This window comes from Athene noctua, chromosome 17, assembly GCF_965140245.1.
Source record: "Athene noctua chromosome 17, bAthNoc1.hap1.1, whole genome shotgun sequence".
Taxonomy (NCBI): domain Eukaryota; kingdom Metazoa; phylum Chordata; class Aves; order Strigiformes; family Strigidae; genus Athene; species Athene noctua.
Genome location: NC_134053.1, coordinates 13,402,929 through 13,426,147, shown reverse-complemented (window position 1 = coordinate 13,426,147; position 23,219 = coordinate 13,402,929). Strand labels below are relative to the sequence as shown.

At 46.8% G+C, this 23,219-nt stretch overlaps 1 protein-coding gene across 2 annotated transcripts in view; it reads left to right on the top strand.

Moving 5' to 3' along the window:
* The window catches only part of RBM19 (RNA binding motif protein 19), a 71,850-nt gene that overhangs the window by 5,411 nt on the left and 43,220 nt on the right, over positions 1-23,219 (top strand). For both annotated transcript variants that reach the window (XM_074920980.1, XM_074920979.1), the window contains 15 exons: positions 12-86; positions 355-433; positions 1,185-1,256; positions 1,983-2,183; positions 3,040-3,170; positions 3,545-3,666; positions 4,447-4,543; positions 4,995-5,105; positions 5,601-5,801; positions 6,296-6,413; positions 8,897-9,048; positions 10,325-10,385; positions 12,139-12,218; positions 13,493-13,548; positions 14,967-15,083. In XM_074920980.1, the coding sequence (XP_074777081.1) occupies positions 12-86; positions 355-433; positions 1,185-1,256; positions 1,983-2,183; positions 3,040-3,170; positions 3,545-3,666; positions 4,447-4,543; positions 4,995-5,105; positions 5,601-5,801; positions 6,296-6,413; positions 8,897-9,048; positions 10,325-10,385; positions 12,139-12,218; positions 13,493-13,548; positions 14,967-15,083 (1,673 nt within the window). The remainder of the gene's footprint in view (positions 1-11; positions 87-354; positions 434-1,184; positions 1,257-1,982; positions 2,184-3,039; positions 3,171-3,544; positions 3,667-4,446; positions 4,544-4,994; positions 5,106-5,600; positions 5,802-6,295; positions 6,414-8,896; positions 9,049-10,324; positions 10,386-12,138; positions 12,219-13,492; positions 13,549-14,966; positions 15,084-23,219) is intronic.

Sequence of the window (23,219 nt, the reverse complement as noted above, 5' to 3'; positions counted from 1 at the left end):
CTTCTGTCCAGAACAAAGGCAGCATGGCAGAAGCCAGCAAACCGTACACAGTGGAACTTCGTGGTGTCCCCTTGAATGTCACTGAGGTAAGCTTTGTTACAGAGCCTGGGAATGGAGGCTCAAGGGTGTTTTCAATCTGTAACTTGGTGTGATCTTTGCAGAGGCTTCTATCTTCACTTATGTAGATGTTTTGAGGGTTGTATGGCAGTCAGGGAAACTTTTGAACTGGCTTTGTGCACAGATGTTGTGTGTTGCATGTGGTGTTTTTTATAGTGTATATAAAAAACCTAAATGTGAAACCTGCTGCTTCCTGTATATGAGAACTTATTAAAAAAATTATCATTCTTCCTGCAGCAAAAGATTCGTGAATTCTTCTTGCCTCTGAAGCCAGTGGCAATCCGGATAAGAAAAAATGCCCAGGGGAAAAGTACAGGTAATGTCAATATGTGGAAGGGGGGGTTGGATCTGTGAGTTAGAGGACCTCTCAATCACACCTCTGCTCTTTTCACCTGCAATCCCAAATTGCTGGCCTGTGTCCCGATTCTTACAGACCTTTCTGTGACTTTGCAGCTCACCTGCCCTAGTTGCTGTCCATAGGATGATGCCATGGGCAGAGTAATGTTGGCTGGGCTCCTTTAGGAGTAGCAACAGGAGCCTTTTCTTTGATCTGCCTCCAGAACTTTCCTAAACATCCCAAACCATGCCAAGGAAAGGCCTCTTCCTCTGGGATAGCTGCAGTGGCACCCAGGGACTCTGCTGACCTGTGTGTATCAGCTGCAGAGCGGTCTTTAGCTAAGGTAGGTCTGACAGGCTGTGGCTGCTGGAGGTCCCCATCAAAGAGTGTGGAGCAGGTCCGCAGAGCTGGCAAGGAACTTTGCTATATGCTGGTTTTCTTTCATAGCCTAACAGCAGATAAACCTTTTATTTGCTTTTGGAGACACCTGTGAAAGCCTACTTCAGCTGTTAAGTTTGGCTTCTTGGGTTTGTATGTAGAGAATAAGCTTTTAAAAGGCAGCCTTCCAGTGTGACATGGCCATTTTCAGGCTGGGTTGTAACTTTAATGGGAACTGAATGCTTTATCTATAGGAATCTATATTAAAGAAAGCCCAATTCACCCTTAATTAGCCAATTAGTGGTTGCATGTTCCCCACATGATGCTCAGTTGAACCTTTCCTTCCTCCAAGGTTATATCTTTGTTGACTTGAAGAGTGAAGCAGAAGTGCAAAGGGCCTTGAAGCGAAAAAAAGAATACATAGGTAAGGGCTGTTTGTTCCTTCTTGTTGTGGCTGATGTTGATGGCAGGGTGCTCAGCTGCTGAAGTGTCCACTGCGGAACTGTCTCCTGTTATTTTAGTTTTTCCCAGGCAGATGGTGGGGGTGGTTTCTTCTGCTCAGCTGACGCGGGATAAGCCAGGTGCTGTGTCAGGAGCAGGATAGAATTGGCAAGTGACAGAGCTGTGCATGTTGCTTTTTGGCCCTCATTTTTTTGTCATGTGCTTGAAGTGTATCTTTTTTTTGTCATGCTTTCGGTGTAAAAATGACATTGTTAAAATCTGATTGGGATAATGCAGGGATGCGTACAAATGATTCTGTAAGCTTGTGTTTGAAACCTGTTCTCAGCTTGGCCCTTAGTGTAACTACTAAAATTATATCTGCAAAATTTCTATGCAGAATGGGAATTACCTACTTGGAAGCCTGTGGACTAGGTTGGCACAGGCAGAAAGGCTGGAGCTCTCTGAAAGAGAGAGAGAGACTGTAAGTTGTCTAGCAAATGTTATCCTCGTTTCTATGAAGACTGATCTCTTGCAGGCCCCATCCACCCTTTTTGGGTTTTGTAATAAATTGGGCAGAGTTCTGCTCAAAGCTTGTGGAATTGTAATTGCTTGTGTTACTGTTGTAAGTCCAGGCTCTTTGCATGTTGATATTGATTGCCCATGGCCTTGGGAAGCATCTAATGTGCCTCTGTGTGTGTTTGTGGATTAGGTGGACGATGCATTGAGGTATTCCGATGCACGAATACCTCCAAAGAAACTGTTACAGCAAAACCTGATAACCAGACATGGCAAAGAAGGAAGAGGGATGATGAAGAAGAGGAGGACTTGTCTGAATCTGGGAGACTCTTTGTCAGGAATCTTCCCTTCACTAGCACTGAGGAGGACTTGGAGAAGATCTTTTCCAAGTACGGTATGTATTTGCTGTTGGACTGGGACTTGCAGAGCTACATCTTTCCTTTGTGCACACAGAGGTTTTCATGCTGGGTGTGGATGGACAAAGCTCTGTGTCCCACACCTCTTGAATACGGACTGACTCCTGTCATCTTTTTTGTCTGGTGTGGTAGCATGTGGCTGCTCGGCTTGGCAACTGGTGCTGGCTCTGTGCTGCTTTGCTCGCAGCACATACTGCTGTGTGCGTTTGCCCTCAGCCCTCTCGTCTCATCTCTGGTGCAACGGTAAAAGCTCTTGCCAGTCAGTCTAGCCTCTGAGTCCTAGTGGGATGGGGAGAAGGAGAATATAACCAAAAGCACCTGCTGCATGAAATACCAATCACCCAGGAGATTTCTAGATACTGTAGGTTAAGAGGTGAATCTCTGAGATACGCCCCAAATTCACGTTCATGTTTGAAATGTCAGCTGGAAGCTTGAAGATTTCCTTTTCTGGCTCAAAATTAAACAAATTTAAGGTTGTCTTGGCATTAGAGTGTCCTTAGGGGGGAGAGAGTTAGGTTGTGGAAGTTTTTGTTCCCGATGGAAGGTAAATGCAGCTGTTCAGAGCTTGCCTGGTTTGTGTCACGTGTCAAAGTCCTGTGAGCTGCCACATGGTGCACAACTGGACTTGGGGTGCTTTTGCTGGGCCCTCCTTGTCGGTCTTCAGCCAGCAGGTCCTCACCCAGGCTGGTGCCTCACCACACACCCTCTGTGATACCCAGAGCCGCTCTGCCCTCCCTGGCTCCCCTCCTCCTGGCTTTGGCCAGGAGGTGCCAGTTCAGAGTGTGTGATGGCTGTGCAAGGACATCTGTCACGGTAAAACCTTGCCTTTTGCAGGACCCCTCTCGGACATCCATTTCCCTATAGACAGACTGACCAAGAAACCCAAAGGATTTGCTTTTGTCACCTATATGATTCCTGAGCACGCAGTGAAGGCCTATGCAGAAATGGATGGGCAAGTGTTCCAGGTACAGTGACTGATGGTTTTCTTGTGCTGTTGGACTGCAGCTGGTGGGAATGTTTGTTAGTAACATGGCCAAGTGTTTGCACCTGTGATTTGCTGAAAAGGTTGAGTCCCTCCACCCTTCCTGTATGGCAACACAGTTGCTTTTGGAAGAGTAGCCTGGTTTGAACAGCCTTGCAGGTACCAAAATCTGAGCTAGAGGTGGAGAAGGAGATCTGAGTCTCAGTCTCTCACATTGTGTGGCAACACTGACTTGCAGTAATGTCTTCTAGGCTGATTGACTAGGAAAGGTGCCAGAAAATTTCCTCCACTCTGCTTAGTTCATGAACTTTTCTGGGTTACTGCAGAGCTGCTGGACCACTTCTTCCTTTCTTCTAGGGTAGAATGATGCATCTTTTACCATCCACAATCAAAAAGGAAAAAATTGAAGATGTAGATGCAGAAGAATCTTCCTCCTACAAAAAGCAGAAAGAGGCCAAGGACAAAGCCAACAGTGCCAGGTACAGAGGTGTCTTGTAGTGGGGCAAGACACCACAACTTGCCAAATTCCTAAGTGGCAGGAATGCATGTGGGGTCTTTGCAGGGACTGTATAGATTACCACAGTCAATAAAGCATTTGCTGTGCAATTCCATTTCCTTTATCTCTTACCTACTTGATTTTTCTGTCCAAGTAGCTCTAGTAGTTTGGTGAGCAGCAGAAATTGAGAGAAATGAGGTTTTTAATGGCTTTGTGTTTGAGTTTATTTCTCTGGTGTCTAATAAAAGTTAGTCTGATGCTGTAATTCTTTAGGGTAGTAGTTTCAGATAAGTTGAGTCTTTCTCCTCTACTTGTACACATGGATTTATAAAACTTGTAGGAACTTTATCTTTCCATGTGACAAGTTAATTTGCAAGAAGTGGCTGCTACTTTCTAACTTGAAGGGAAAGGAATGCAACCTTGCTTGCATGGGCTTTGTGCTTTTAGGAAACCAGCTGAAAAAACATCTGTTCCTCTGAGCCAACATCTGAACTTCGAGCTGTAACCACAGAACCGTGACCAGTGACCTCTAGGGAAGTAGAGCTGAGCTGCCTGCACTGCTGTCTTTCTGTTCACTCTCCAGTCATGTTTCCTTCGTCCTGTCCCTTCTCTAGGGATGTTCCACCCTTCTTTCCTTCTAACTTTACGCTGGCTGCTAATGGTGACATTCAAAGCTGGTTTTTTTCAGAACCATTGAATAGTGAGACACCAGTGGGTGAAGGGACCGTGTGCCTCTGAACTTGGCTCTTCTTTCTGTTTCCAGCTCTCACAACTGGAATACATTGTTTGTGGGGACAAACGCTGTGGCTGATGCCATTGCTCAGAAGTACAACGCTTCCAAAAGCCAAGTGCTGGATCATGTGAGTTAGGTTATTGATCAGCTGAGGTGGGAGATCACTTTCCTATCTGTTGTCTCATGCCCAGGGTCTTCCTGGTCCTTTTGTGCAGCAAAAGCCTCTGTGCATCAACAAGCACCATGCAGGCTGAGAGATCTGTGGGATCTGAGCCTAACAATCCCTTTGTCATTGGAAGACAAAGTGAAACTCCCAGCCCTCCTTCTCACTCTGCTTTTCTGTGGCTGAATTTTGCATTTCTGCATAACTAGAAGTTGATGGGAATTTACATCCTAAAGCTCAGATCCTTTCTGGAAACTTCATTTTGTCTTGGGCAGCATTCTGACTCCCAGCAGCAAAGCTTCCAGCAGCTTCACAGGAGCTGGAGCATTTTACCTTCAATCTCTCTGCCAGATTCCCCTTGCATCTGCTTCTTAGAGTAGCAGGAACAACCAGTGACTGACATTCTTGCCTGCAGGAGAGTAAAGACAGTGTGGCAGTGAGAGTCGCTCTGGGAGAAACAGAGCTGGTCCAGGAAATTCGCCAGTTCCTCATCGAAAATGGAGTCAGCCTGGATTCCTTCAGTCAGGTGAGATGCCCAGCTGGAGGCAGCAGTGTGGGCCTACCTCTTCTGTATGATGGCTTAGTCCTAGTGCCCTCAGATCTCTTTGACATTAATAATTACATCCTTAGCATCTTGCAGGATTGAACCCTTATATGAATTAGGAAATGTTCTCTCTGTTTGAAAATGCAGCCGTTCTCAGGATGGTTGATCACAGTATGACGGCTTATAGTGTGACAGTCAGCTTGGTGGAAGCAGAGGAGGAGTCCTGTGTCCCCACCAGGGTGGATCTGGAGCTGAAACCTCCATACACGAGCATTTTTGGAACAGGGAGGTTGTACCGGGGCATGGATCTTACAGGAAGTGTTTTCTAAATGTCTGTTGGCCCTCTTGGATCCTGGGGAGTGGTGATGTGGAGTGAGAGCATAGTGTGTTGGATCTGACATCTTCAGTTAGTAAGATACTGGGTTTTGCTTTTTTTTAAGTTCCATGTCCCTTTTCTTCCCCCACCAAATGTGGCAGGCTGCTGGTGAGCGGAGTAAAACAGTGATACTGGTGAAGAACCTCCCAGCCAGCACGAGCGTAGTGGAGCTGGAGGATGTCTTCGGCAAACACGGCAGCCTGGGCCGGGTGCTGCTGCCAAAAGGAGGCATCACGGCCATTGTGGAGTTCCTGGAGCCAACTGAGGCCAAGCAAGCATTCACCAAGCTGGCGTACTCCAGGGTGAGCGTGGCGAGGGGTAGGCAGCTGCCTGGAGAGTGTGGATCTTGGCTAGTTGTGAAGCTGCAGAAAGGAGTACTTGCTACAAATGTGAGGGGTGGAGGACTTGGGGGAAGTGAGTTATCCCAGAGCCACTGTTGTTACTCTCTGTCCCTTGGATTTAGGGAGATTCCTGGTGCATCCTTGTGTGGCAGTGGCTGTCAACCTGCAGAGTAAGACTGGAGGAGGGGGCTGTGACATATCTAGAAAAGCCTCGGTGGCCTGGAGGGGGTTTCTTTTACGTTTTTCAGTACAGGAGAACAGCACATGGTAGACTGTGTCCTGTGTGAGGCTGGACTCTCCTTCAGTGAAAGAATGTTTAGCCAGCTGAAAAAGTTGCTCAGCTTTTCCACTACTGTTTTCCATTACAGAGTGAGAGGAAAATAAATCTGAGAGCAGAGCGTTTTCTTCAGGCCTTGACCTCCACTCTTTGTTTGTCTCCTGTGTTCTCTTTACAGTTCCATTCTGTGCCATTGTATCTGGAATGGGCTCCAATGGGTGTCTTCTTCGGCCCAGCCGCTCAGAAAAAAAGCCCTGAGGCTCCAGAAGAGGAGGGCAAAGAGAGGCTTGTGCCTGGTAAGAACTTTGACTTTGGGACAGAGGTATCTCTGGTTGTTTCGCCACTCCTTTCTGTGTAAAGAAGCAGTGCTGATATTTCTGACCCTTTGGGGATGGAACCAGCCTCACGAAGTCGTCTGCATGGCCCTTATTGTCACCCACTCTGTGCTGGTTTAGTTGATCATGTCACACAAGTGCTGTGCTCCTCCCTGCCCTGCTCGCCTCCACGATGAGATGTGGGCAGAGAGGTGCTGCTCGTAGTGCTCAGGTCCAGTTTGAGCTGGGCTAACATGAGCTCTGGGAAGAGATTTTTGGTCCAGTCTGGTTTTGGCAGCAGCTGTCAGGAGAGCAAGAGCTGTTCTCTCTCATCTGGACCTCATCCTCTGAGCGTCTGTGCACGGACACAGTCCCTGGCCCTGAGCAGCCAAGCAAGCTGCAACAACAGGACCTCTGGGCAGCAGTGGATGGAGACGCTGACTTGCCACTGACAGGCTGTGTGTCCCTGTACATATTTCTCTGCTCTTGTGCCAAGTCCCACTGTCTGCTTTGGGTGATTTCCCACTGTAAGGACGTATCTTCCCTCCCTGAGTATACCCTCTTTCTCCCCATCCGAGGGGGTATAAAAATAAAATCTTGCTTGTATATTTAAAACATTTCAAGATACTTTTAAAAAAGAAAAAGAAGAGGCTGGAGGAGCATGGCCTTATGAAGGGTTTTTTTGCTAGAAGCTATTTCAGGACTCTCAGATTTTGGGAGGGAGAAGAAAAACTGACGAAAGCCTCTTCCTGGGCTGCCATGCTGCGCCTGGGTCACAGGGGAAGGCTGGAGCCAGGGGAAGGTGGGGGACCACTTGCATCTCCCTGTAACTGAGACCCTTACTTGGAGATAAAGGGCTTTAAGTGCAGGAGCTCCTGGAAGGCTGCTTGGGGCTGATAATGGTCCTTGCTGCCAGCCTCTGGATCTGGGAGAGGGAAGGGAGGGGATGCCCAGTGAACGCCTCACTCACAAAGGGCACTTGTGGCCGTGTCGTGTTGTGCCATCCACAGATGGAGGCATCTCTTCATCCTGCCCCTGTATTGCTGAATCTTTTCCCTTATCTTTCCCCAGAAAACCTCCTTCAAAGGCGATGGGTTTTTTCGGTGCCTTGTTGACAAATACCCTGCTGGCTGGAGTGAGGAGGGACCTGACCTAAAAGGCTTGGTCTCCATCATGCTGGGGCCAGGGAGGGCAGCCAGGTGGAGCTGTGTGGGGAAAGATAGCTCTTGGGATGGAGAACCTGGCCCAATGCAGGTGCTCCTCCTGTGGAGTGAGAGAAATAAGCCTAGAAGAATTACTGTGGGGGATGTTAATGCAAAGGGAGAGGAGTAGTTTGCCCCTTCTGGGTGCAGCCTTAGCTGTGCTGTAGGGGATTAAGCTGCTCAAAAAGACAAGTGGTCTAGTAAGGAAAGGAGTTGATGAGTAAATGGATATGAGAGAAAGAGAGAGTGCATGCTTGTGTGTGTTCACTGATGTCTAATAAGGGCCTAGTTCCACTGCAGCCCCCACTTCAGTGCAGGATCCAACAGATCTCTCCCCACCTTCCTGCACATGTGAAAGTTCAGTAGCTTTGAGGCTTCTTGGTCACATTAAGTACAGTAAAAATTATTAAGCCATTTTAGAAGTTGGGAAGAGAGGGAAATGAGTGGATCGATATATGGATGGAGAATGTGAAAATGCTGTTGCCAAAGCCTCCCTCCTTGAAAAGACCCAACTGCAAATACCAGCAGATTTGCCCATTGATCAACTCTACAGTACCCAGGCTTCTGTTAACTTCCCAGCTGTGGGCAGGCCCTCGCAGCTCCACCATGGGGCTTGCATGCCCCAGAGGAAGCTGTTGCACCAGCTGCTGAATTGCAGCTTGATTATTTGGTTTTCTTTTTACAGGTTTGTCTATAGAATCCCAAAGCAGGATTTGTGCCATATAGCACGTGTTGTGGTTGACCCGAGTGAGGTTCATGAGTCATGGAGTATAAACTCTGGAAGTGTTAATGCTATAGTGAAGCCCTTTAAGACCACAGCCTCTGCTGGGTGCAGTTCTTTGTTGCCTTTCAGTATGTGTTTGGGTTTAAGAGACCATATTACTTCATATGCTGGTGGGGAAGTTTTCATTTCACATCCTGTGGATACATATTGGCAAGAGATGAGGTTTCAGAGCAACGTAGAAGGATGCTTAAGTTTGGGGCCGCTTGCCTACTTCAGCAGGTGTCTGGCTGGGTTTGGTGTGAGGGTGTCTGAGTGCTGGGGAAGCAGGTTTTTGGAGTTTCTATACCCAAGTTTTCATGGGGACATGTTCATATACTGTGTGGTGAGCTTGCTTCACTGTCTCTGTCTACCCACAAAGAGCCAATAGAGAAGTGGCCTGTTCCTGCTGGAGTAGTAACCATTAACTGGGGTAGTGGGAAGCTCCCCGCAAGTTTGGCTTTGTTAATCTTACAAACTTGGGTTTATTCTTTTTGTTTCAGGTGAAGCTGTAAAGGGCTCGGAGGAAACAGCAACACAGGAAGAAGAGGAGGAAGAAGAGGAGGAGGAGGAGGAGGAAGAAGAAAGCATTCCTGGGTGTACCTTGTTCATCAAAAACCTGAACTTTGCTACCACAGAAGACACACTGAAGGAGGTGAGACATAAGCGAGGAGAGGGGACTGGGTTTTGCTTAGCATGGTCTGCTCAGATGGATCAGGAGAGTGTGTGGTTGAGGACCAGACTGAGATGCCTGAGGGAGTAAAGCCCCCACGCCCAGCATGGGCTAGAAGAAAGGGCTCTACGCTGCTGCAGAAGGCAAGGGGCAAGCTGCTCTCCACCTGTTGTGCTGAGGATAAGGTGGTTAGAGGAGTTACACTGCAGCCAGTATGACCTAATTGGAGATGAGGGAGCACTGGATTGGACTGGGAATCTCCCCTTTGGGGGTTCTGGCGTCAATTAAGACAAATGTATCTGAAACTGTTTTGTTGGGGTTTAATTCCACCTTGGGACAGGTGGAGGCAGTAGGAAATCTTTTAAGAGTCTTCATTTCCCATGCTTCCTGTAATGCTTCTCCTTGGGACAAGCACTTTTGCAGCTGTGATGCTGCTTTGTGTGTTAAGGCAATAAATAAATAAATGATGGTTTCGCCAAAATGTGCTTTTCATCTAATCTTCTACCAAGGTTGAGCTGTCTGTGCTGCTTTACTTCAGCAAAGCACTTGGGAGACATTGTAGCATTTCTAAAGCTGTATGGGATGTCGATAGCAAAATAGAGAAAAGCAACTGGGAGTTCTCGTCTCTCCCACTTTTTGTAGCCATGTGAAATGCCACATCTCATGGCCCAAGCATACTGGTGTGATGTCAGTCCGTCCTGGTAGCTCCTCTACCTTGGGACTGTACAATGTAGAGACCCTGCTCCAGCTGGGTCTGCAGACAAATGTCAATGCTCAGAGGAGGACTGGGACTTGTCCTGTCGTCTTTTCCTGCCTTCTGACTGCAGATTTACAAGGGAGTTGAATAGACGGTTTGCAGCTCCTGTTACCCTTCAGCCCCGCCTGCATGTCTCTGGAAAGTGCTGTGTGCTAGGGGCATCACAGGAGTCACCCACCCCTAAGTCCCTGCCTGGCTGAGGGCATCTTGTAACCCACAGTGTTCCTCCAGAGCCATCCCAGATCTCTGCACTGTTTCTATAGTGGTGGAGGATTTGGGGGAATGTGTGTATTGATTTCTTTAAAAGTCTGTGTGTGTGTGTATTTGTACAGAAATAATTTTGTAAGAAAAGACACAGCTGCTCTGACTGCTTGTCAGGTGGGTGCTAGGGGGAGGTGGGCCTGTGAGCTCCTGGATCTGCAAGAGGGTCACATTGTCACTCAAGTTGAGTTGCAAGCCTGTGACAAAGGGAACTGAATCACGTGTCCAAATTCCTTGCAGACATTCTCCAAAGTGGGAGCTGTGAAGAGCTGCACAATATCCAAGAAGAAAGACAAAGCAGGTACTCTAGATGTTGCTGTTCAATTCCTTCCCTCGGCTGGTTGCTGAGGGCTCAGGTGTGGCATTGCTTTAGCATTCATCTGGCTGAGCATTTGTGTTCTTGTTGGCGAATTCCTTAATATTTCGAGAAGTGTGCCTGTTTGAAATGGCTGAAAGCAGCAACCAAAAATACCCCGGGGGTTCAGTCTAGAAGGTTAAGCTCAATTGTGGGATTTGTGGAGATGCGGCCTTCTCTTGAGATCTTGAGATAGAGAAGGCAACTCCTTCAGGATCACAGAAGAGAGTGGGATGCAAGTTGAAAGGAACCAGTGCCCCGTGATGATTAAACCTGCACACGACATGTTTTATCTGCAATAACGGCCAGGATCTTCAAGGATGCCTGGCTGAGTACTGTGCTGAGTGGGCTTCGTTTGCCTTCTGCCTGCCAGCTTTGAACCCAGCGGGCTGTGGTGACGAGTGGTTATGCCTGTTGCATTGTCTGTGCTCGCTTTCTGGGTGGCTGGTCAGGGAAGAGTTTGCTTAAGACAAGCACTGGCTAGATGGGCTGTGTCTTTGTTCTGGATTTTAAGGTAGGGAGTTGCACAGCTTTATGGGATTTTGCCTTAACAGGGCTCCTCTTGCATGGGATACTTGAAAACTTGGATCCACTAAAAGAAAAGTTAAGCAAATTCTTCAGTACTGCTTGCATGTCTGGCTGTAGTTGTGCACATGACCGGACAGTAACCCTTGAGTGTGGACTGATCTCATACCACCTACCAAAGCGATCCCCGCCTGTCACTGTGGGGTCATCTCTACAGTCTGCTAACACTGAGGTTATGAAGTTGGAAACTGAGGGTTATGTTTTGGCTTGTGGATTTTTCCTTGCCTCACTCAGCCTCGATTATGGCTCTTGTACCGGTCAGTGTGTTCCTCTGAAGCATGGTGTGACCGTAGGTGCTGCAAACCTTTGCTGTCTGGGAAGCGGAATAGATGTCTCCTCCTTTAGCGTGGAACCAGCAGCTGCCTGCCCAGGTTTATAGAAGTGCTTGCTCCTTTTGTGCCTTGCAGACCTCAAAGGCATTTTGTCTCTTAAATGAAACACAGGGCTTGAACTTTGTGATGATGGGAAATACAGCACGTGGCAGTCCAAACTGAAACCGATCTCAAATGCTCGGCTCCCAGCAGCGGTCTGTAACTGACTGCTTGTCAAGTGTTGGCCAAAATGAATTTCTGAAGGGGTCGCAGGTTAGCAGTGTCTCCTCTGGGGACCAAACTTCAACCTGCATATCGTTATCCTGCAACAAAAGTCACACCCATCTCTGGGTAGCTGACAATTTTTCCAAATGAAGGTCTCATTTCAGTCATGAGGAAAAGGTCCTGCCTATAAACAAATGTTTGTGTATCTGTAATGGGATCGCTTACCCTGACTATGACTGGCAGTTTTTTGTAGGGCTTAGTGTTTTATTTAAGGAGGTTGCACTGAAATGATGCAAAGCAAAAAATCTGTTTTACATGCAACATCAGTTACCTCGTCTGACATCAGCACCAAAACAAGCTGTTCTAGAGAAGTGTCTTGCTCAAAACAAGTCAGGAAGGGGTGCTCGTGAGAAGCATCAGTGCTGGGGCATGGGCAGGCTGGCCCTTTGCCTGGGGTATTAGTTTCTGTCCCCCCAGTTTTAGCAATCGACACTTGCTCCCAATTTGTTTTTAATCTTCTACTTAATATCACCACTGTTTCCTACTAATTTAATGAGTTACCCTTTCTCTTCTGACAGGCACTTTGCTTTCAATGGGCTTTGGATTTGTGGAGTACAAGAAGCCAGAGAGTGCCCAGAAAGCCCTGCGCCGGCTCCAGGTAAGCTTAAGCATTGTTGGTCTGGATTTCTGTCCAGTGATGGTGGGCAAAGGCTTGGATGAACTGTGAAGTTCAAAATGTAGTGGAGAATGTCAGTGCTATGAGTTACACTCTGCAAATGGAGAAACCTCTAAAACGGGCCACGTTTGTAAGGGAAGGGTATGTAAGAGGAGACCACCTCATGCAAAAGAGTTTTTCCTAGTGCTGATGATATGGAGGTGGCAGAAAATGTGCAATGATGGAAATTTAATGAGTTTATTCTGCAGGGTGCTCTTTGCAGAGGTGACAGAGACCCAGACCCCAACTCACAATGAGAACAAATTATTGCTTAGTATTTAGTGCTTCAGAGAGTTCAGCTCTGCCCTCTGTGACTCTGCCATTGCTTCACGGTCTTCAAGCCTCCTGCCTTCTCCATGACGTATGCCACAGGGTGTGACTGAACTCTGAAGGAATAAATAATTCTCTGCTCCTAGAAAAACATACAGGTGTTTGGTCCACACTGCCTGGGTGGTGTGGGCCAGACTGCTGGAGCGATCCCTTTCTAGGCAGATGTGAAGGAATTGCTCTGTGTAATCTGGGCATGTTCAGTGACCACAATCCATGAGTCCCACCTTCAACAAGTGGTCGTTTCACATTCCACAGCCTAGGTAGTCTTGGGGTAGATGTGTGTTCTTTATCCTTTTGAAAGGCAGAATCCTGGGGAAGAGACAAAGCAGGAAAATGGATATTTTGTGGAGGGAGTGGGCAGCAGAGCTCCAGGTTCTTGACGTAGAGCTTTTGCATGTTGTATGTCCTGTCAGGAATGATTAGGCAAGAGGCTGCTTGTTTTCGGTGCTGAACTGTAGGAGGTTCTTGGAGGCGCAGTAAGCAAGAGACTGATTCCTGCTGATGGCCAGTAAGACATCCTTGGCTCATTCCAGAAAAAATAAGACAGTCCTTGCCTTGAAGAGTTTGCAATCTAGAGGTAGAGGAAACCATAGCCCAAAGTAGTGAAATTACTTGTCTTTACCAGTTCAGTTGCAGAGCCAAGGCTGATGGACAGCTAGATCAGGGATGTTGGCTGCTGTTTCAGTCAGTCAAGCTGTCTCCAACCTCATATCAGAAACTTTGCCTCACATGAATGGTGTTCAACAGAGAAAAACATTGGCAGGGAGAAGGGAAAGAGCAAGATGTGAAATGCTGTGCTTGTATCATGGAAGCTTGGAAGCTGTTGTGACTTTGATTTTGTTATTTAACTTTTTTTTCTGTTGTTGTTTCTTTGTTTTAACTTCTAGGGCTGCTCTGTAGATGGCCATAAGCTGGAAGTGAAAATTTCAGAGAGAGCTGTCAGGTAAAGCTTATGTCTGACCTCTGTAACATGGTTACATTTAAGCTGCAGTAATGCTTGGTAGGTTCTTCACTTCTTACCTGGCATCTCTGCATCATAAGGGCTGTGATCAGTCGTGCTCTGACTGTTGAACACATCAGTCTTTGTTGTGCTTTACTCAGAGTCACTTTAGTCAGTCTTACTTGAAGAAAGAAATGATATTTCATGCAAAGATATTCACTCACTAAATGACATATCTCCAGTTAAAATCCCTAAGCAGCATGCAGTAGTGGGACCCCAAAGTGAGAACCAGGCACTTGAGTTTTCTTCCACATTCAAGGAAAAGGCTCCTCTAAAACCTCTGCTTTGGTGACCGTTTGGTCAGCATTGCAAAACCAACTGATAGCCCACATTTCATGTTCTTGAAGACAGATATTTGCTGGGTAATGAAATCTTTTACCCTAGTTCATCAGGGAGAACAGGAGCTTAACAATAATTTTCTGCTGCTGATTCTGATCAAATCAAGACAAATACAGGTTTCTTTCTTGCTTGAAAAAAAATTGGGATTTCACTTCTTTTGGGCAGTCAGGTGCAGAGGGGATGGTTACTTGTGGGTGGAATTTACTAGGAGTCTGAGTCCTGCTTTTTAGGGTTTCCCTTCTAGTTTTTATTCAGTACAGAGTCTTCTAAGTACAGAGTTGAAAATTAATCCAGATGTTTGAAGGTGAATGTTGGCACCTAAAAACTGTCCTTTAGACACTTTGGAAACCCTACTGGAGGATGTATCTCTTAAATGTCAAAAGTTGTTTGAAAATTTGATCCCTGGGGACCAGAAGCAATCTGAAACTCCCTGTCTGCACTTTGTATTTCAGTTCTTTAATAAACCACTTTCATCCATTTTGAATCTTAAAGTCCCTTCAGTAGGTATCCAACCTACAATGCGGAGTGCTTTGCTTTATGAAATAAGCTGCTGTGTTTTGTAGTAGGCAAATTCTTATCTTGCCCAAATGCAATATAATTCTGAAGTTAAATAATAATCTATTAAAAAAATCTATTTGCTGTTTTCTGAGCCACCAAGGAAAAGAATCAAAATTAGCTGACATTAAGCTATCAAATAGTATGTTCTCCTGACGGTTGAATGGAGAAGAATTGATGTCAAAACAAAAGTTAGTGGCAAATGTGAGTCCGGGTCTGCTGCCTGCAACTGAGGTTGCAATTAGCAAGCTGGAAACTTTGATTTTCAGATTTAGGGTTTAAATAAATTCATTCCTTCTCAGTGTACTGTATGACATTTCCATTGTCACCAGTAAGATGCCAACGAAGATGTTGATGTGAGTGAGCTGGCTATGTTTTCTGCATTCCTGATTTTGAAGGAGCCAGAATGCAATGGGGTGTTTTGCTGCACAGTGGTCCTTAACCTGCCCTTTCTGTTGACTTCACAGGCCCGCTGTGAAATCATCACGAAAGAAACAAACTGTAAAGAAGCAGAAGACTTCCAAGATCTTGGTCCGAAACATCCCGTTCCAGGCCACAGTCAGGGAAATCAGGGAACTCTTCAGGTAGGGAAGCGCTTTCTGTCAGGTCTGTGGAGTGCTCCAGGCTGGAGCTGATAGGATTTTCATACGGGATCTTGCTATCCTACAATTTTTGTTTTCTTTGTGGAAGTAAACAAGCCTTTTACCGAATGTAAATACAAATGGCTTGTCAGGTTATACCACTATTCTGCTGGTGAGACAGAGATCACATAAGCAGCGTTTTGGCTGGAGCCACTGTGAGCTGTCAGACCTGGTGGCCCATCACCCTGTAGCAGACATCCGTGGAGCCTGGACATCTCCTGCCTGTTGCATAAATGACATAGTGTTGGATATTTTTTTTCCTCTTGCCTGAAAGGCATGCAGTAGCTTTCCTGATGCTTGGCACACCTGGCTGGGGAGGAGCACTGAGAGCAGCTGCAGACAGCTGGTGTGAAAGGTTTTAGCTGGGGCTGGCTCCCTCCTCCATTTGTCTTGCCCACATGACGGTGTAGCTCCTTCACATCATGGAGGGAGAGCTTGCATCTTGCTTTCCCTTCCACGAGTCTTTTGCTGTGTGCACCTCACTTAGTCAGTGGTGTGTTGCCCTGTAATGTCTGTAAGGATGTATGCCTGTGCTGCCTGTAATACCCTCTCTGGCAAGAAATACCTCATCAGCCGTGAGACCTGCCTGGGATAGTGCTGAGCGTTGAACAGGGATTTTAGGATGCCAGCCCACATTCTCCTGTGTGCTGGCTGGTCTCTGTTTTCTCTGTATCCTCTGCCTTTTGTGCGGTGACTTGTTAAGCCTTGTGATGCATCCCAGAAAAGAGGTGAAACTTTGTAAAATACAACATCTTTTCTGCTCCCAGGATGAGAACCTTTTGTTTATTGACCCAGATCATGGTCCCTGCTCTGCTGCTGGCTTGCAGAAGGTATTTGGGGCAATAGGTGTCCAGCTCTGCCCATCTGCAAAGTAAGGGTGATAACTCACATCTGCAGAGCACCGTGAAGTAACGTGTTAGGAGGTGGCTCTTCTGTGCAGGTCTGTCGAAGCAGAAGGCAGGCGCTTTCATCTGGTCAGGGCTGTGGCGTTTCTTTCCAAAGGGACTGAGTTGAGGAATCGCTTAACCCTTGGAAACCTCTCAGACCTTGCAGTGAAAACTGCCTTGTGAGGAGCTGCAGGGCAGTGATTTGTTTGTTGTGGAGGAAACCACACATTTCCCTCTGTACAGTGAATTCTAGGTACTTTATTAGTGTGTGATGTTCTCCTGGCTTGACCACAGGTAAGGACAGTAATTCCCGCATGGCTGGTGGGCTCTTCCCTTGCCAGGTGTAAGGTGGCGAGGAAAGCTGTATGTTGCAACACTGTTTTGGGGTGGGCTGTGGGGTTTTAACTGAAGGTAGGCTGTGACTTGGCTTTTGGACACATGTTGCTGGAAGGGTGAAGGTAGGCACAATGTAAGAATCCCTCTAAGAAGAGCAAAAGGTTTTTCTTGCCCGTGCTGCGCAGCTTGGATGCTTTCACCTCAGTGCTGCCCTGAGAGGCCCTACTGAAACAGGGCAAAAAATCTTGGACTTCCAAGTCACTGTGCCGAGTGTTCTTAGCACGTGGGGCACTGCTACTTCAAAACCTGACGCTGTGTGGCTACAGACATGACCTTTGTAAAGCTGGAGCAAACAAACCCAGGGAGATCTATTTGCCTTCTAGGGTCCTGGGTTAAGCTCAGGGAGCTGGGAGGCTTACGTATATCACAAGGACAGACAAGTGCAGCAGAGACTGGGGGGGTTTTTGGTATGTTTTTTCCTCCTGTCTTGTCTAGCACCTCAGTGCTGTGGAGAGGAAGGCTAGAGCAGCAGTCTGATTAATATTGCAAGGAACATGCAGCTTCTAACTGCGTGCGCTGTTGACAGCACTCTGGGAGCGATGCGTGAACATCCGTTTCATTTACCTATGATATTCAGTGATGTGATTTTTTTTTTTTTTTAAATTTTTTTTTTATCCTCAAAACAAAAGCCAAAGGCTTGGTGGGGGACGCACAATCCTCCCTCCACCCCTGCCATCCCTCCTTCCCTTCAGAGTGGCTAAAACCAGGCGCGACAGAGCGCTACTAAACACTTCATCCTCCTAGATTGCTTTTTTTGTGGTTTTAAATCAGATGCCTTTGCTCTGGAGCTTTTAGCTCTTTCTGCATTTAGGAACCTGTCTTATTTGTATTTCGTTATTTATTTATTTGAAATCGGGAACAATCGCTGGGCAGCAGAGGCGGCACGGACAGCAGGGCTGCAGGGGGCACTCTTAGCCTGCCCAGGAAAGGATGGCTGGGGACCACCGCGCCGGGGACAGCCAGCCTGGGGACCACCGGGCCACGCCGCCGGGCACTGCCGTGCAGAGCAGCCGCCCCGGGCCCAAGGAGGTGGGAGGCTTTGCAGGGCGAGCGGCTCCTCTATTGTTTCACATGCTCAAAAGCCACTTTCTAGCCCTGCAGCTGATGATGTCTCCCAACATGCTTCCTTCTGTGCTTGGCTTTTTTTTTCTTTTCTCAATTGCCTGGGCAGGAGAAAAATTAATAAATAAATATACACACACACACTCTGTGTGTGTGTGTATATATATATATATGTGTATATATATATATATATTAGTGTGTGTATATATTACCCCAGACAAATACATACATTATCCAAATACATATTTCCAGATATTTATATATTACCCCAAACAAATATTTCCATGTTTTGAGCTTTGTCGAGGAGCTCTCTCTTGCTTTTTAAAATGGATATGCAGTAGGTGTTAATGACACTGGAACAGCAAAACAAGGGAGTTGGGTGTTTTGAATAGTGAATTTCGAAAGCTGTTGTGCCCATCCTGCTCAGCACTGGCAGTTCAGAAAATCCTGCCCTGGTTGTCTTTATGCTTTTTAATATCATTCTTTATGGATCCGTCTCTTCAGTGCTTAGACTTGCCCTGCACCATCGTTCCTGTTCTCCCACAGCCGAAGGCAGACTGTGGCTGTCTTGTGTGTTCCCTCCCTTGCTCTTGCCCTTCCCCAGCTGCTTCAAGCGATCTGTGCAAACCACGGGGAAGGGCTCTGTGCCATCCTGCGGGCTGGACCTCGCTGTGGTTTGGAAGTGGTTGGTGACATGCGTGCTTCCCCTCGTGTGACAGCACGTGTCCTCTGCAGCACGAGCACCAGCAGGTTTGGGGAGCCACCTTCCCCAGGAGTTTTTTCCTGCCCATCCCCAGTGGCAAGGTGGATCCCTGGGAGGAAGGAGGCCTGGCAGTCCCTTGGGAAAGGTCTGTGAGTGAGTGTAAAATTCAAATAGATTTTTTTTCCCCAAGCTCATAGTTTTCAGGAGATTCAAAGCAAATTTGTGCAATTTTGGAGTTGAGGGACGTTGAGTTCTAATTCTCAGGCTGGAGAAAGGTGGTGCTTAATTTTCCCTGTACAGGAGTCATGAATGCTCTGGTTAACAGCTGACGTCTCCCACCTGCAAAATAAATGTCTTGTTGCAGGGCTTCAGGAGCCTTAGGTGCTGCACGCCTTCCACAGCAGACCCGATGGCTTCGCTGGGGTGTGCAGCACTGGTTCAGAGCATGTCCTGCCATCTTCTGCTGGAGGTGTTGGCCTCCCTTGCACTGTCAAGGGATTATTTTTTTTTTTTGAGACCCAATAGGTGTTATTTTCTTCAGAGGGAGAAATGCTTTTCAATTATAGGGGCTGCTTTTGGGCTAGGTGTGAAGATTTAGCTTTTGTAGGTGTGGGGTTTTTTTCCCCCATTTTTCTTTTTTATTAGATTCTACTCTTATCTTTCCTACCTGGAAAAATGACAAAAGACAAATGGTCCTTAGTTCTTTCTAAAGAGCCATAGTTAGGGGAGGAGAGACAAAGGGATTGATATCCCATGAAGGCTGCTAATTTTTGCTACCAAATTGGGGAGCTTTTATGGCAAGACTTTTTTTCAAAAGGAACTCTAGATGTGGTAAACTGAATTGGAGATCTGTGAAAGGCCACATTTTCACAGATTGGAGCTCTGGCAATTTCTGAAAATTAGGCTCCTTTAAAATCTATCACATTAGATCCATGCAGCCTTCATTGGAAGTGCCAATTAACTATTTGTTTCACAGCATTCTCTTCCATCCTCCTTCCACAACTTTCATGAATATTAAAAATAAGGCTCTTCTGCAGTTGGCGTATAATGTTTAAAGGAGGTGTTTTATTTTCCCCAAAGGGGGAATGGTTAGAAAAATACTTCTTAAAAGATTTCTACTTAATCAAATGCAACCTGAGGAATAGATACTGTTGAGAGTCTGCCTAGAGTTTGACATAACTGATGCTTGTACCACTGAAGGATGCAGTTATCAGCGTTGCATCTCAAGTAGCATGTTTTGGGGCTTGCATTGTTTCCTCTGCTTTGCAAAAAATATCTGAGAACTTATCCTTGGGTCTGTATCTATAAATTCTCCTAAAATTGCAATGACTGTCACTTCTAGCCCTCCCTCACCAATTAGTTGGGGTAGATGCCAACCCTCAAAATTCAGAGTGAGACCAGGTGCCAGCACTGGGAGTGTGGAAGGTGTTTTATTGTCTGGCTATCCCTTGCCTTTCACCTGTAGGAACTGCAGTCAAACACATTGCGTAAAGCTGTTAAATCACAAAATTATTATCAGTTGAGAGACTGGACTTTAGTTTCACTAAAGAAGCAGCTAGCAGAAAAGGCGATTGAAAGGTATGCGAGAGCACAGAACAGGTTATCGAGTGCATTTATCTCCGTATTCTGGCTTTCCTATGAAGAAAGTAATGCTGCTTCTTGTGAAGACCTTGGGGGGTGGGTGTCTCTTTCAATTTTAACTCCTTTGCTGACTATTTTCTCTGTCTTGACAAAGACATGGCATTTATTGCATCTGGCAAAACAAGTGCCTGGGACTGATTAGGAGAAAACAGATCTATTCCCTGTGATAGAGGGTAAAAGTGAAGAAAGCCAGTGGGACAAGACTTTGGAGTCATGTCTCTTCTAGAAAAAGAAAAATCTCTGAAGAAAGGTACGGTGGCTAAACTGGCAGAGATTTTTTTTTTTTTTTTTTAAAGGCAGTCTTTATGAAGTTAATTTTATAAGATGATGCCTTTCACTTCTTCTGACCTATTATAATAAAGTGTAGTTACCAGAATGGGCTTTTCATTTCCCATTATAAAGGACACGGTGGTATAATGAATCCGTCTGCCAGACATGCTTGCTGTTCACACCTTTCTCCCAGTAATGGAGTCTACATGACTGAAGACAATTTCTCCTTCCTGGAGTAACATTGCCCTGTTGAAGCTGTGGAAGTCTTTGCTACTGAAAGGCAGATGAGGAAAAAAATTATTCCCTTCATAAACATGTGAGTTTGTTAAGCAAGTGCTGGGTAGCATTAATTAAAATATTCAGCGCAAACAGCCCTAGGATGCACAGTGCTACAGGCATCGCTTGTTGAACAGTCTAATGTCAGATTACTCTCCAAGTGATGCTTTTGCTTTTAAAACCCTAGATGTTGTGCTAGAAATGTTTCAAAATCCATAGCGGCTTCCTCTTAGCTGCTTAAAGCTTTTCTGTCTGTACTGTCTCCCTGCAGTTAGGTGTCCCATGAATGTGGAGGGAGCTGCAGAAGCCACAGTGAGCACCTCCTTGTGCTGTAAGGGTCTGATGGAGGTAGGGCAGGAGCTGCACAGCGGCAGCAGGGGGAGATGAAGCTGGTGGGTGGGATGTTTGGGAGAAGCCCCAGGAGCTGCTGAGCTGGAGGTCTGGTCTGGTGTGGAGACAGTGGGATGGGCTCAGTGATTCCCTGGTCTGTCTGTTCCTTCTGCCATTCTACCACATCAGCACATCTGTCCTAGGTCAGATGTCTCCTTCTGGCTGAATCACTTCCTTAGTTGGCAGCGATGGTCTCCAGTGTGTCTTGCACCCATCCTTGAAAAGCCAAAGTGCAGATTTTTTTCCACTGGTCAACAACTGGAAGCATCCCCCAGCACCCTACAGAGTCTAGGTAAGGGCATGTGCATGGCAAACACAACTGTGATTCACAGGACTATAAAACTTTAAAACTTCCTATTTATTATGCTCTTAGCCCTTTACTACCAAAACAAAATTAAATTGACATACATAAAATATTAATAACATTATTTGAGGGGCAGGGGGAGACAGGGCAGAGTTGCTGGATGCACAGGCATTGGGCACACTGGGCTATCGTGCTGATGCAAGGATGTGGAGCAGATCATCACCCCTTCCTCGTGGTAGAAACCACTGCTGGGTTCATGCCCGGTTCAGCTGGGTTATATCCACAAATGAAGCTGCATTTTTGAGTTATTTTATCATGATGGTCCAACTCTCAATCTGCAGCTAGATCCAGTCTGAAGGACGCAGAGAAGGGGGTAGCTGTTGAGGCGATGAGCAGAGCCTTTCAGCTAAGCACCCCTTGTCCTACCTGTGTGTAGTTACTGGTTTAAAGCTAATAGTTTCAGCTCCCTTCTTGGTGAATACAGAGATGTTCCCCAGAGCAGCATATCACCCCTTCTCCCCAGGAAGCTACTTGTGCTGAGGGAAGAGCCTCTTGATCTTCCACAGTCTGGTGTCTGTGGCCTAGCAAAGTCCCTTGTTGCTTGGTGTGGAGTCAGATGAACAAAATCCTGTACTGGAGCAGTCTGCAGATGGGAGGAGAAAGGCTGGCCCAGTCTGGGTACTTTGCTCAATTCTTTGCTCGTGTTACTCAGGCTGGTATTGATCGCTCACTTAACGACCTTTGTGGATTGGGGCTTAGGTGCCACAGAGAACAGACAACTCCTGAGAAGGACAAGTGTATTAAAACAAATCCTCAGATTCTTTGGTAGCGGGGCTATGCCTTGCCAGAAGGTATATTTGCAGAACTGAGCTGCCAGCTCCTCTGCAACACTCACACCTTTGCTTGTCTCAGGGTACCGTGCTTGCAAGCCTGTGCACAAAGAGATGCTCAAAAATGAGTTTTGTACAAGAAGAAAGAACCCAGGGAAGCAGCTAGCATTGGTGGGTGCACCCAGCTGTCAGGCCAGTGTTGGATCCCAACTTTCTGGCTTCCTCGTGAATTGGGATGTTGGTGCCAGTACGTGGAAGGACCATGGAATGTGTATCTTGCGGAGAGGCACGTGTTCAGGTGGAAACCTGTCAAAAACAGTTTTAGAAGCAAGAACTGGAACACGTCTCACTACACATTTGAGCACTGACAGTAATAATGATGCCTCCGAGTTTGGTTTGGTATTGAGTGGGATCACCGTATCGTAACAAGTGATAGGACAAGAGGTGATGGCCTCAAGTTGTGCCAGGAAAGGTTTAGTCTGGGTATTTGGAAGTATTTCTTTCCAGAAGGGGTTGTTGAGCATTGGAATGGGCTGCCCAGGGCAGCGGGGGAGTCCCTATCCCTGGCGGGGTTGAAGAGTTGGGTTGACCCAGCGCTGAGGGATCTGGGGGAGTTGGGAACAGTCAGTGTGAGGTTCATGGTTGGGCTGGAGGAGCTTCAAGGTCTTTTCCAACTGAAATGATTCTGTGTTCTTCAGGAAATAAATGAGCGATTTAAAAAGCGACCCATCCTTCTTAGAGATCTCCAAAGCCACCCCCAGGCTCCTGCTCCAGACCATTGAGTGCCCTGAGGTTACAGGCACTCCATGGTGTGAATGTGCTCTGGTGTCTTCAGCGTAGGGGTGGCTTCCCATGCCAATGGTACTTTTGCCCTATTTTGGGCTATCCCTGGGGATAATAATGCCTGGTTCCCATTTTTAAAGGTGGCTTCCCAAAACCATGGTGCAAACCCACGCCTGTAGCACTGCAGGGCTGCATGCAGGTAAGCTGGTTCGAGGCCACCTCCTCAGGAGATGTAAATGCAAGCTGCTTCCAGTGATGCCGGCAGATGATGTGGCGCTTCGCGTTAATGCTGGATTTCAGCTCTAATTAGAATGCAAAGTCTGTGCATTGGGCTGCTGCGCGTCTGAGGAGGAGCGTGTCTGGCATGGGGGGCTGCAGGATGCTGCTCTGGATTGAAGCTTTCCACACTGGTGCAGCTCTGCCCCTTTCACCCACCGGCTGAATAGGCCCTGTCTGCCCACATAATTTGAAGGCACTTGCAAAAATGCATCTTTCAGATGTGTTTTTTCTTTGATGTGCTTGGTTGATTGCTCCCTT